Source organism: Lineus longissimus, chromosome 5 (genome assembly GCF_910592395.1).
Source record: "Lineus longissimus chromosome 5, tnLinLong1.2, whole genome shotgun sequence".
NCBI classification, from domain to species: domain Eukaryota; kingdom Metazoa; phylum Nemertea; class Pilidiophora; order Heteronemertea; family Lineidae; genus Lineus; species Lineus longissimus.
Genome location: NC_088312.1, coordinates 19,893,075 through 19,908,030, shown reverse-complemented (window position 1 = coordinate 19,908,030; position 14,956 = coordinate 19,893,075). Strand labels below are relative to the sequence as shown.

The 14,956-nt window shown below is 42.0% G+C and overlaps 1 protein-coding gene across 6 annotated transcripts; it reads right to left on the bottom strand.

Moving 5' to 3' along the window:
• Positions 1 to 639: 639 nt before the first annotated feature.
• LOC135488407 (beta-1,3-galactosyl-O-glycosyl-glycoprotein beta-1,6-N-acetylglucosaminyltransferase-like) lies at positions 640 to 12,345 on the bottom strand. 6 transcript variants are annotated; one of them, XM_064773012.1, is made up of 4 exons: positions 12,263 to 12,345; positions 5,046 to 6,051; positions 4,395 to 4,654; positions 640 to 1,754 (listed from the first exon to the last, which is right to left on the bottom strand). In XM_064773012.1, the coding sequence occupies exons 2-4, from the start codon at positions 5,930 to 5,932 to the stop codon at positions 1,420 to 1,422; spliced, it is 1,482 nt and encodes a 493-aa protein (XP_064629082.1). In that variant the 5' UTR covers positions 5,933 to 6,051; positions 12,263 to 12,345; the 3' UTR covers positions 640 to 1,419. The 6 variants fall into 6 exon arrangements, with proteins under 6 accessions (XP_064629082.1, XP_064629078.1, XP_064629081.1 ...); XM_064773008.1 differs by lacking the exon at positions 12,263 to 12,345 and adding an exon at positions 8,815 to 8,925; XM_064773011.1 differs by lacking the exon at positions 12,263 to 12,345 and adding an exon at positions 7,926 to 8,525.
• Positions 12,346 to 14,956: the final 2,611 nt, after the last annotated feature.

Below are 14,956 nucleotides of genomic sequence, written 5' to 3'. Positions count from 1 at the left end.
AGTTGCTCACCGTCAAGAGACAAGTCCACACAAGATCGAAATGGTAATTGGATTAGTGTGAATTGAAGAAAACAATCCGGGACACAGGCTTATTTTAACACCGGCATCCCTAAAACAAGTACCAGAGTAGTGTCGTTTAATATTTTTTGCTGATTAACTTTCGGCGTCAGGCGGTGGGGACGATGACGTACTTGTTGCTGATGACTTCCAACATAGATTAAGTGTCAGGCGGTGGGGATAATGGCGTTAAAAGTATTTACTTATGCGGGACGATCACCGTTATCATATATACATGATGCATGGTGATCGTTGCGTTTTTCTACTATCTAAGAGCTGAAACAAAATTGGAAAAGCATCAAACACGATTCGAAAAATAGTTTACTGATGAACCAGAGGAAGAACCAACATACTGCAATAAAAAGCCTCCCATTCCTTTAAATGGAAATGACGTTGCGTCGCTATAGCGGGGCGACGTACTTGTAAAGACGCGGGCGAACCCGTCGTGCAAAGACATTTCGCGCCGTAAGTTGCGCGTGCTAAAAAAAATAATAACGCGTTTTCTACTATCTAAGAGCTGAAGCAAAATTAGCACTTTAAAAAAATGTTTACCTATGAAACATAAGAACAACAACATACTGATTTAAAAAGTCGATTACTCCTTTAATGAAAAACTAATTAAAAACTCAACATCTTAAGGCCAGAGCCTTGTAATAGACTCTATGTACATTACATGTACATTGCTGTTCCTTGGCTTTAAAGTACTCTAATCCTCACCAAATTTGATATCAAAATAACATTTTACAATATTCCAATACCAAATGCCTGAGAAAAAAATAACTTCTGTACATCATAGCCTATATCCGTCAAATCGTCACTCACCCTATCAAAGACGAGTTCTAAACTGACCAGTGAGACCACATTTTCTTAAATATCTTGTCAAAAAGCATATTTCTGTGATGGCCTCACTTTGGAGATTTATAATCAACCACAGATTGAGAATTAATTCCACTTTGATCCATCCCAGCCATGTATTTACCACAACTTGACATTTTAATAAGCTCTATCTTCTGGTTTGTTTTGTTTTCATTTTGTAAACCCTTTGATTTTTTTAGTGCATCCAAATCCTGCCACCGAGAACCACAGCCACGTTGCCCGGAAAGAGATCCTTTGGTGTGTAAATATAATTTCCATTTGTCCCAAACTGGCCTTTTGCGTTTTGAAATGTTTTAATGAAGTATGTAGGCCAACCCGAGTGGCATGCAGGTGTTCCCCATCATGGTCCTCATTGGTGTAAGTATTGCCATCTAGTATTGTTATGACAAACTAAAAACGCAGGGATAAGTTCCCCTTAATTGTTTACATAGCAATCAAAACCTAAGGGACCTTTAGAAAAGAGTGTATTAATATGATCAGCCTCGGTTACAAGGTATAGGCAGGATTAACAACTTTATCTTTCACAAATGACAAGCCCCTGTAATAGCTGTCGTCGAACTGAAACCCGGGGTCAGAGGATTCCACCGTCCTATTGTACTGTAACTGTTCCCAACAGTCAAGTGCAAGATACTGATAGTCCAAATGAAACTTGTTGATAAAAAGTTCTTTCCTGGGTTTTAAAAACCATAGATCTCCGATTCCATTTACACAGACCAGCCGCACTCGCTTTCCGTAACACTGACCGTAGTCAAATGGCCAGATGCCCCAGTTCTTGTAACGGGTCATGAAGGGCTTATTAACTGGATGTGTCTCCGGCTCACCTGGAACGAGAAGAAGATAACGACGACGTCAACGGTTTACTAGTGTTCACTAATGACACGTCCAGTGTACGCTCACAACAAAAAGATCTAATATGTAAAGAGCAAGCTCTAGTGAACTCACACAACTGTTTGACATGGGGGAGCCCCCTAAACCCCCGTCCTTCTGACATATTTAGCCAGTACATTGGGGGATGAGTCCCCCAAACCCCCTCCCCCGTTCTCTGAAAGTGACAGGTTTTAGTCAGTACATTGGGGGGAAGGCCCCTCCCAACCCCCCCCCCCCATTGGACTCTAAAAATAGAATTCCTTGGAGACGCTGAACAATAAGGCCCCATAAAGAAATAGTCCTCGCCCCGGTAGCTATCTCATATCTGCGGACAGAAGCAGCTCTTTGTGGTGAAATAATAATTGAATGCATGTCATGACACCCAGGAGCTTTTTCTCATTTCTGAAACAGTTGCATGGTTGGAATGAATTTCCAAATCAGTCCGTCAAATCACTATCTCTATCGGGGCGGGGACGATTTTTAAATAAATGATGTGATTGATATACTTGTAGATTGGAATGAATTATTTCTTCAATGATACACTTTATACATACGTAACCATTACACTCACTACGTTGTGTGAGTTATAACATATTGAGTACAAAAGGTCACCTGATTCATTTCAATATATGTGTTAGTTCGAGCCTTTAACTTCATATTTTGCAAAACGAATAATATTTTGTCTGATCAGAACAGATTTAAATGTCTAATCTGCAAACTTTAAGGATGCGACATCATCATCTGTTTCAGATTTGTACTCTCACATCGGGGCATTGTGTGTGCAGGTGCCAACGATTGGGGTTTTATTTTTACAAAAATGATTCCATTATAAGTGTATGAAAAAATTGATGTCCTAAAAGGCCTCAATTTACAATTTTCGGAATATTGCAAATTACCGCCCAATAAAAGAAAAATTGTATCAAAAATATGAAAATATCGCGCGCCAACCACCAGTTAATTCACTTCATTCCCGCCACTGTCCATACCTGTACGAATATTCTGTCGTCCCCTGTAGTCAAATGCAAACCAAATCAATGCGCCTATCGATGACTGACCGACCATGACTGTCAAGTGTAAGCCGAAACTGCATTGAAATGTTTGAGTCGAGTAGGCCTACCTAATTCATTCAAGCTCTAGCGGCATGCAGGTGTTCCCCATCATGGTCCTCATTGGTGTAAAATATTGCCATCTAGTGTTGTTATTACAAACTAAAATCGGGAATAAGGAGCCCACTCGGCGGTTTGACCAATACTTCGTCCCCAAAAGGGACGAAGTGCGAGGTGCCTGTTGCGAAAATAATTGGTTGACGAAACAATGGCCCGATTGGTTGGCAAGCCTTGTGACGTCAAACTATTTTTTTTCACCGTGGGCCTTTCCTGTTTTTCATCAAGGCTTAAGCTTAAATGCGTTTGGGCTGGAATTCCTGGCTTTTTTCGAAGTAGAACATTGGCTGGATGTACAGCGTAGCGGATCGATGATATATGATAGGCTAGTAAATGGTGTACAGGAGGTATTGGTTCCGAAGATAGTGCTGGGTGTGTGTGAACCCCGACCTTAACTTCAACAAAAGTTTCAGCATGAACGTTCAGTAGAAACGATATCACGACGAACAGAATAATTTTTGTGTTTGAACGGGTTGGGAACCTTTGGCATCGCCTCAATAGATCACCGCGATGTGACCTATTTTACAGACGTTTGAAATGCTGCTTTATAAAGGAAAACAAATTTAAATACTGAAAGAACTCTCTTCGAAGTCTCGTTGTAGTCGTCAGATAAACATTAAAGGTTATGATAATATCTCATCTATTGATTTCTTTGACATGTTTGACCTGGCACATCAATCCTACACCCCAAGCATGACGGGTATAAATATGCCGACATTTAATTCTCTTCATTGTAATGCCCATTTAGAAAAATAGACAAAAGAGTCGTTCTACTGGATGCCTTTAATGAACGAAATGATATTAAGGGATATGTTCATCAAAACAGGTGTCAAGTAAACGTTTGAAATATCCGAGGATGGAAAAATACCAAGGCACTGTTTTGAAATTATTTGGAAATCAAGTCATCATGACAGCCATTTTGTTTCTACCTGTCGCTACGGATGAATTAGATGACGTCTGCTTGATAGCCATTCGTCTGGGTGTGGCAAAAAGCAAGCGATTTTCGCGAATCATACTCTTGAAATTTGCGAAAATAACCTGCACACGAAATTCGTTCAAGGTCCCTCATACTGATTGGCTCAAACTTGTAGGTCTTTAGGTTGTGGTCAATTGATTGACGGTGGTTGGCATTGGGAATGAACTGATCACTTGTGACCAAACCACTATAATGTACTTTAATCATCGGGTAGACATCGTATTGATAATAAACTAAAATCCTTATTGCGCTGCCTTCCGACCCCTTTCCGACCCCTCATGAAATTGATGCAAAGGCGAATGGCAAAACCAGTAGACAAGCTGGTGTCGTCCACCCATAGTCCATCCCAATTGTACAATGTTGAATGGCATCGAACGACAATGATATCTACGTGGCTTGGGTTGCATATTCAGAAAGTGTCTTAGATCGGTGAGTCTCTAGAGTATCATACTGACCTTTATAAGAACCAGGCACACCCAGATGTGGGTTGTGGTTCATAGTTGAAAAGAAAGTCTCGTCTGGGATACCCGTATCTCTCAGCCACTCAGTAAACGCCTTGGCGATCATACTGTGCAGGATAAAGTCGATGTAACCACGTGACGCGACGATATGCAGCGATCCTTTCATCGGTGTAATATTGTAGGGAGGGGGTGATAACAGGTCCTTTGTCTTCTGGTCATTCTTGTAGACAAATGTGGTTCTCTCTTTATTTTTTCTAGAAAGTAGAAAATGATCTTTGAACCATGAGTGAAAGTCCTTTACAGTGATGAAAGATTTTTCGAGATTCATATTAAAATCTCCATCCTGAGGTTAGGTAAAACACTTTTAATTGGGTTGCTTATTTTACCATTGCTATCCAGTCTTAGAAGAGCTATGGCGCTTGAACGCTGACGATAGCGGGGCTGGTATTCATATATCCAATTGCAAACATCAGATTTGAGCAAGCATACGCAGGCCTGCCGGGAGATCAGAGATTTACAAAACCACTTTTTCTTAAGTTTTTTCTCTCAAAATATTTACTTGAAAACCTGTAAGGGGTTCATATTTGAGTTTGCCAAAACTCATTTCAATCACTTAAAATATACATGAACCACGATAACGTTTACCTTTTGAAAGTACCCTCAATGTCGTTGGCGCCATTGTAAGCCTTGAGCACCCTAACCAGCTGCCGGTTGCTGACCATAGGCATTTCTTGACCTGTAAGATTGATCAGGTACTTCCACTTCTGCTTGTGGCGGTACAAGTCTTCGATGCAGTTGAGATCCGCCTGGAGGACGCTCCACGTGCCCCAGCGCACGCTTTCCCGTTTAGACGACATAAACACATTGGGAAAGCAGTCTGCGATGCTCTTGACGGCCGCGTAGTAGTCTGATGGCGACTTGACGTCCACGTGGATACAATAAAGATGCTGAGGCTGGTAGATAGCCCTCAGAAGCCGTTCAACCTGTTCAATGTCTTTGAATATGACAATTCCAAACGCGATTGGGAAGTCGGCTTCTTCTTGTGAGAGTGGCGACGTAATGTAGCCTCGGTCGTGGATAAATTTACCGCACTCTTTCGCCATGGCGGAGTAATTAGCCGGAGTTAAATGAGTCCGAGGGTTAGCTGCCATATATTTATGCGCGGCCTCTATTGCACTTTTATCATTAGCAAACAGTTTTGGGCAGAATGGAGAAAACTTTAGTTTCCTCTCTGGAACAGCAGGATCAACGTTCTTTTTAATTGGACCAGCAGCGGTAACTTTGTTATTGTCATCAGCAGCACCACCGGGAAGGACTAGATTAGAATTTGACACACGGTCCACCAAACTTACCAGAGGTGCCAATTGTTTATTACTGTCTAACTTATCAACTGAGCGTAAGACATTGTTTTTCTCTGTGAGCACCGAACTCAGCAGTTCCATGAATATCACGATTACAGCAGCGTACACGATGACTTTAATGACCGCAGAGCGGCTGGTCAGCAGCAACGAACATTGTCGTCGGCAGTTCATGCTGATGGTATAGGCACAAGAATATACAAGTGAGCCTTATATATTTTTGATGGGCAGCATGAGGTGTGGGCAGGTGGTCAGTCTAACATAAGTTGTCTGCAGATGTGGTTTGTGAAGAACTGGAAAAAAGAGAGGTATTGATTGGAATTATCAACAAGGTACAATTGCAATAATCGACTCAAACATGTGGTGCCTTGCACCCGGGTATGTTGGCGTCCTTCTTCCCACTGCAGTCGGCGCGCCGCGAAAAACAACTGATGTCGAGCCCAGTGGCTTTTTTAGTGATCAGAAATTACCCACTGGTGTGGTTGGCGTCTTTTGATGATACTTCCACCTTATTTCGCCCACGCTATAGCGGACAATTGGAATTACCAAATACTTAAATGGACCGACTGTAGTTTTCTCGTTGTGGTGACCGAAGAGGGAAAGTACCCTTAGTCGTGTAAATAAGGCCTACTGATCATCCTACCTGTACAGTTTGTGGAAAGGATGTTTCCGGTCATTGTCATTGGGGCACGAGACGAACCAAGATTTACCTAACTCGCCAAACGTTCAAAATGAAATGGCATGTACTGGGAGGAAAATCAGCGAAAATAATTATTCACAGCATTTCGAATAATTCTGTCTCGTATTTCCATTTCGGCTCATCAAACTGAGGACATGTTTTGCCCCAAATCGAATTATCCTAAACATTAATATTTATTTAAGCCAGACAATGCAAACCAACGACAGCGACACCATATTATGAGATGGGCTGAATTTTGGAAATTGCTCCAGGGTGTGTGTCAAACAAGGCCTACATGAATAATGTGTTTAGACTGTTTGTTATGTGGCTTCAGGGCCATTTTTATCTTGCAGGAGTACCGTGAAGTGATAATGAAGAAATGAGATTAAAACCATGTCACGGTTTGAGAAATTTGACAAATAGTGATAACAGTCATGATTGGCTGATTGTGCATCCTAACGTAATCAGTGGTTTTAAATATACTCCCCCTCTCGACTGCTGTATTGCTATACTCCAACGAGGTAGGCAGCTGTTCAGAAGCCGTTCAGAAGCCGTTCAGAAGTGGATTTTAGGTCAAGGCGCAGCTAGAAAGACTGGACAAAACTCAAACTAAACTGACTTTATCATGAATCGCCATGATATATCAGATCCAAATGATCTGATAAGTCAACAGTCGTGCTAAAATAGAACCTCCTCATTGGTAATACAGAAAAGAGGAAATATGATAAGCTGGCTTAAGAGTACCTAAAAATGCACGTAAATATTTCCCAGTCGCATGGGTTTTTTTGACCTAATGTGACGGACACGCCTACTTGATAATCGAAATAGACTCACGGCTGTTCCTGTGTCACAGAATGGGACGCTCTCAGACCAGCTGATGACTGACCATTGTAGCCGGGTTTATGCGGGGTTAGTGCCAAATCGAACACGAAAACACTGGCATGACTGGCCCACGTGATCAATAGGATCATTTCACGAACATCACTGAGGTCTCTAAAACTATGTCACAGCAGCTAAATCACACAGTTAATAAACGAAGGCAAGCTAAGTATAAAATACTCACCGCGAAACTCACACACGTCAGAAAAAAAAGTAAAACTGAAACGGGGTTTGATAATTCCTGTGAATGCTAATTTTAACGTCCCTTTTTACAAACACTGCATAGCCTATAATCCCGGTAGCCATGTATTCGTTTGCATGCACACAATGATTTGTGCCTGGTTTTGTCAACGCATGAATAGCAGGCTATTATTGATCCACTATTGCATAACAAGGTCGTCACCGCTGCAGGGGCCAAACCATAATTGTCGGTACTTACAGACCAGCTGAGATTCCCATACGATGGCTGATATGAAAAGTCTAGCAAATGCTTTGACTTCAACTTTATACAGAAAGGCCTATTGTGATTGTAAATCGAATTTAAGATAAAAGCGTCTGCTAGTCTTTATTCATATCACCCAAAGAGATGGATGGTACGTGTATACATACTTCCCAAAATTGGTGGCTTGCATAGGAACTATAAACTGTCCGTCATTAAAGGCCTTCAAGTGTGTTGGTCAACCATGACAATCTCCTTTGTCCCTCCACCATAAGGCCTAGGTGTATAATAGACAACTTGGCGCGGTGTGCCCCATAAATCAACCAATCAAAACATCGGATCTCGTGAATTATGCCGCGGCAGAATTCATAATTATGCCACGGCATAAACCGGAATTGTGGTGTGGCATTCCAAGGAGGATACCGCGGCGACGTCATATCACGTCCCATATTAGTGATCGCTATGGCCAATCAGATTCAGTCTACTGACAGCACCAGCACTGAACAGATCTCCACGTCCCACTGTCAGGTGCGCTCCTGTACACAAAAACACCAATAGACATGAAATATTGCAATACCTAGTATGGATTCTTCCTGTGTAAAATAAAATTTACAGAGCAGATTAATTTCCACGAATAAAAAAGACGTTTGGCGTGGCCAAAGTATTCGCCGAAATTCGCCGTAATTCGCCCCAAAAACGCCACAAATTCGCCTTAAATTCGCCGAAAGTCTCCGGCGAATTTTGGCGAAGTTCTGACGATGTTTGGCGAAGTTTGGGCGATTTTGAAGGCGAATTTCGGCGAATTTATGGCGAATTATCGGCGAATTTTAGGCGAATTAGCGGCGATTTTATGGCGAATTTCAGGCGAATTGCAGGCGAATTTCAGGCGAACTTTCGGCGAATTCCCGACGATGTTTCGACGAGTTTTTATCATTGAACGTTGGCGAAATTTATACCAGGCAAATTTCGACGAGGAGAGGCGAAGTGAAAATCGCCGAAATCTGGCGAATTTCCGTATTTTTGGGCGCATTTTTTTACCAGAAAGCAGTCGCAGCTCACCCTGTTCTTTGTATCGTCATCCTCCTCATTGTACGTCCAATGGAGAACAGAGAGATTTCTGTAATGGTGATTCCTATCCTACGATACACGGCGCGACCAGATAAATGAACATAAGTGAGATCCCAAGGCAGCGACTTCAGCGCCACCGTGGGGACTAATGGTATTGGGCTGGGGATTCCCAGGTATCCTCGTGCCTACTGAATACCGGAGCGTTCAGTATTTCTCAGTGCTCTGTACATTGGCTGTACATTGGGCTTTATTCCTAGTGAATCGACGCAGCCACGGCGGTCGAGGTGACCTGGACTATAGTAATAATTATAATGTTTTTGCTCTGTAGACGTGCACTGAACAGTCAGTTCTACATTGACAGTGGATGTACTATTTTTGGCCAATATTTTTTATAATCCAACACAAGGTAGCTACAGATCTTCTATTTTTACGACATTGCAATGAGGAACCGGCGAGGAGGTGATTTTCGCCAGATTGTAGCGATTTGTGGCGAATTTGAGCCAGATATATTTCGATCGGCGAATTTCGGCGAAGTTCATTGAAATACCAGCGGCGATTTCTCGGCGAAATTTTGGCGAATTTGTGGCGATTTTCCGGCGAATTTGTGGCGATTTTATGGCGAATTCTCGGCGAATTTATGGCGATTTTATGGCGAATTCTAGGCGATTTCTGTCGAACTTTCCGGCGAATTTTTGACGATTTTTGAGGAGGTTTTGGCGAATTTTGGCGAACTTGTAAAAATTCGCCGTAAATTCGCCGTAAATTCGCCAGAAATTCGCCGGTGAATTTCGGCGAATAATTTGGACAAGGCAATAGCAGACGCCCGACTCCGACTCACAGTACGAGGTGATTCACTTTTTGCGCTTTACGTCATCAACAGTGCGGGGATTTCCCAAGTGGTCACTCGTACTCGCTCGTAAACTCGCTCGTCTCCGCTAAAATACACTACGAAATACACTAGGCAATGCACTACGCGATACACGGTAGAGATGCAGTTGAGTTTGTTATTGTTTTGACTAAGAAGCCCGCCCATATCATAATAAGTATATTCATGTATGAACTCATTTCTGTCCCATACAACTCTAAGAACAGTCAATTTCTCCTTTAATCATCACCGAAACCGCGATATCCGCAGGAAGATTTCGTTCTAGTGTCCGAAAATGCATGATCTTACAGGGGCGCTATGTAACAGTGTCCAGAACACTGTTTGTTATATTATTGGACCTATCCATTCTAGGCCCTAAAGCATACCCTTTTGGATCAGACATGTGGTTAGATATTTACGTGAGCCAATCTGGTGTCAGTCAATGTTGGCAAACCTGCGATTACTGCATTAAACGACAACATATTGTGTCGATCACGAGTGTATCATCCCATGCTAGCATTTTTGTGATTGGTCCTTTCCGATGATCTGATGACACGTTTGACTCCCGATGGGTAACATATGGGCCACAAACTTGGAAACGTGGCTTTTTCTCTTCGACCATCCTAGGCAATGGACGCATATCAGGGACGCGGGTAATTTCTACGGTAATCCATAGTTTCCGATTATTCCTCAGCTACATGTATGTGAGACCGAGGGCTAAATTGCCGATAGCCAGGCATGGAAATCATGTTCCCCCGTTCCTGATATGGTCTCATAGCCAAGGTAGGTCATATCCCGCCTGCGCTTCTATCCACTAATTAGGCCTATTGGGTTGTTCTATATTCTATCAAGTTAATCCCCCTCTCTGTAAAATTATCGCAACAAAATCATGAAACATATCGAGTATTTTAGTTGGTTCTTTCGGTATCTCTCTGCTGAGCGACCGCAGTCCCTCTTGCATCGAAACTGTGAGTCAAGATCTCACCTCTGGGTAGGCAAACTTACGTTAAACTGGGTATCGGCTGATGGTTTTATTCTACTGTATTTAGAACCAACATCCAATATCTAGCGATCCGTAATACTAACTCGACAAATAGAGGTGATCTATGGGGATCTATGCGAGTTTTAGGTCCTACAGGTCTCGGACTTGTAAAATCTGTAAACATGCCTCCAAATCCCATTATAATAATGAAGAGATTGCCCCATATCTGGGAGACTGTTTTGAAACCATCGCTAATTTTGGAAGATCGGTGCCCGGCTATTTGGTTTTAAAAACCCTATTTTTCCCCATATCTGGGAGACTGTTTTGAAACCATCGCTAATTTTGGAAGATCGGTGCCCGGCTATTTGGTTTTAAAAACCCTATTTTTCCCCATCAAAACAGCACTTTTCATTATTCAATGATAACTTATTGTCTGAAGACTTATTTCATAGCAGAAAAGGACTAATAACTCTGATTTGATGCGAAAAATCTAACTTTGTTTGATGACTTGATTTTCCCTTGGCCGTGGATCGAGTTTGTTTCCAATATGCAGCGCCATCTTGGAAAAGCCGTGACGTCACCGCGGTATCCTCCTTGGTGGCATTCCTAGATTCACGAAATCCGAGGTTTTGATTGGTCGATTTATGGTGCACCACAATTCCGATTTATGCCGTGGCATAATTCTGAATTCTGTCCACTTGCGCCAGCCATAGCGGTGGCCCTCACGGTGGGTAAAGGTATTGGTCTACCTTTACAACACACTCCCAATACAGTGTTGGAGAGTACAGTCGGATAAAAATAATAAATGCGGGTTTTTACGCCCCTTAAAATGAACTTATCTTTTGTATGTTTCTTTTGTGCGGTCATTTTCTCTCCAGGTAAACACGTATTTTTCCGAGGCAAACCGATACCTTTAGCTACCTTGAATCTGGGACCCGACAATGTCTGATGTTACATTTCACGTAGTGCGCATGCTTGCCTGGGATTGGAACCAAAAATTGAAAAAAATCGACGATAGCGTGAGGGTAGCGAATACCTTTAAGAAATAAGTTTGTTCTCATGGAACAGTGGATAAACAAATCGTAATACAATGTATTTCGTAAAAAACCTACCAACATTAGTGTAACCGAAGTGTTTTATCTATCTTTCAGTTAGAATTTGGACAAGCTCCATTATTTGTGAAAATGAGTTGAATTTTTAGTTACATCATAATTCTGTCAGCTCCGTAGCGTTCTCTCGGTCTCGAGAGTCTACGCGAGGAGTTGATTAAGCAAGTAAGCCTGTGTAAGGCACTGAATTTGGCTGTCGTAATGCATCTTCCTTTAAGCCTCATTGTGTAACGAAATGGCGAAACCGGTACTTACATATAGTACACCTTACAGTATAGGCCTACACCTTGATGCACTGGCATGGTCGAGAATGCCCAAAAAATCAGGTTGATGGCAATAGGAATTCCGACAACAGATTGGTGCCTGAAACCAACCATATGGGCGCAAAAGGCACAGAATGGGTTGAACACTTACCCGACAAGAGATTGGTGCCTGAAACCAACCATATGGGCGCAAAAGGCACAGAATGGGTTGAACACTTACCCGACAAGAGATGCATCCCACCACCAAGACCAGCCTTCCTTGACTGTTGTCCGCCGTCTCACAGCTCTGCATTTTTTATCTTTACTTGTATGAGCAATTTCACCAACTCAGTATCATAGCAGCATCCTCATGTTTATTCTATCAAATATAGATATTTTGGATATCTTGATACCCGTATAGTGGAACGGAGCGACATCCATCGCGTTAGCCACATGTTACCACGGCAACGCCTGGTTCTTGTTTGCTGGCGTCTATTAGCAGTTCTTGCATGGTGTTGTATTACTCTTTGACGGCATATGGCGATTCAGCGAAATCTACTCAAAAATTGGCGGAAATATCCTATATCCAAATCTATATTGAATATATACATGTATGTACATTTCGCCACGTGCTGAATATCAAGGTTAAAAACATTTGATACTTATGGAATATATTACAAATATTGCACATGGATCAATCAGAAACGCATCGGATCATAGCATTGAGTCACCAAGTCAAGTGGCCCCCAAGGTCACCTGACCTAACCCCCCCCCCGGATTTCTTCGTGTGGGGACACCTTCACAACACCACCAACTGATCTGAATGATAAGCGATGAAGTCAATGTGGTGTGACAAGACAGGGAGCTCATCACATGTGCTGTTAGGGACATGTTGAGGCGAGCACAAGTTTGCGTGGCTAGGCACGGCGGCCATGTGGAAACTTTTAAAGGAATGCTTCTTCTTTGTCCTGCGTCCTGTTCAACCACTGAGAAGTTGGCATAAATCAGATTTTTACATTAGTCAATAAAATCTGTCCTGCGTGCAGTCAACCATGGAAGGATTTTGAATCTGCTGGTGTCAAATTAATCGAGAGAGCTTGCTCTTCGAGTACATATGTATATTTTAGGGTATATCCAAAATTATAAAAGATATTGACCATTTTGGAAGTGTAACATTTTCATTGATCCACTCTGTGGTATGCCGCTAATTGATTTTTCTGTGGTGCTAATTATGAACCTGTTTAACATGGGTTTAAGTGGGTGACAATGATGTGGGTGTTCCATATACGTGAGAATTTTTTTTTGTCCTCCCCATCCTCCCCCTCCTCCTCCTCCGTCTTCTTCATTATTAAACAGTAGCTAACAGAACTGCCCTGAGGACGAGGTTGACCAATCAACAGCCCACTGCTTTGAGCTAATTTGCCGACTATTACCCTGTCTTCATTACCGAAACCCCACAACTTCGTACGGAAGGCTATCTTTATTTTTCAATCAAGCCTGTTGGAGTACCTTATATCAAATTGAAGTCCACTGTAAAAAAGGCAAAAAAGATATAGTGAGACATAAAGGCACGGAAATACTAGAAATGCAACAACTTTTTATTATCTTATGGTCCAGTGTCTAATTAATACGGTGCCATTTTCAGTTTATTAATTAGATATCAAAACTAAATGTCAGGACAGATTAATGCCGGAAGAGTTATGAACCTCAGCCCACTTTGGCCCTATATATTCTGTGATGAGCTCGATTCCGCTAAACTTCCCATCTTTAGGATACACCACGAAAATGACAATTTTATTTTCCTGGTCGTTTTCGTTTTTACTGCTTTCGTATTTGGCCGTTTTAAATGAGGTCTATGCTTTGGATACACTCAGCGCCGATGGGAGAAGCATTGGTATTCAATTTGCGAAGAAAGTTGTGAGTATAAAGTCTATAATAAGAAAGGTCAAGATGAATTTTACGACTCTGAATTCGAGTCACATTTGAAACTGTACATTCTTCTCAGTGACGTCTTCAACTTAACTAGCTAGGAGAACGCTTCCACATTGATGAATCGTCGACCCCAATGAAACCTTTGCCGTGGAGGTCGATGTTATCAATATTTTTCCCTGCTAACCCTTTGATAAGACAGTAAAACAATGGGAATTTATACTCGGTGCTAGTGGGCTTTGTTTAAAGACAATGGGTGATATGAATAAAAATTTGTAAATGCTCAAGTTTCGTACAGAAAGGCAAATAAAATGTTCATGAAGTTTTCAGTAAAAGCATTGACTGCATGGACTTAATTCGTACCACCCAATAAGACCGTGAATTGGACTGAGCCTGATTTTTTTCAATTGCGAGGTACATGTAAGAGGGCATTAAAAAATGTAATGCACCCTTTTACATTTGTAAAAAAAAATCCGAACATTTCAATTTGAAAGCAAAGAAAGCTAATTTACAATGGGTAAAAACCAAGAGTGATATGGTGAAGAAACGACAGCTGATGACCAATCAAAATCATTTTAAAATACCATGACCCAGACCAGGGGGAAAACCAGTCCTCTGGTCTTCATAAAATTACATCCTTGTTCATATTTTTTGTATTTCACATTGCCTTAGTACGACTTCATCCTTGCAGGAGACGCTGTCACCAATCAAACGATCTTATACCCCGTCCACGTGGGTCATGATGTTTGCATACATCCGGCAGATGGCGCAGATTCGCGCTCGCCAGAAGCAAACCGCTTTGGAACACCGCCCCGTGGAGGTTCAATAAAGTAAGGAATTGAAAGGTACGCTCTTAGAAATAAGTAAATGTTGCCTTTGTAGCCAGTGCGGATATGCACCCAAAGATATTTTCAGTCCTGTCTGAGATGAGGAATAGCAAGGTACCGGCGGCACCGCGGGCGGCGGCGGCGGCTATGAATCCTTTTTATGATTTATCGACATCAAA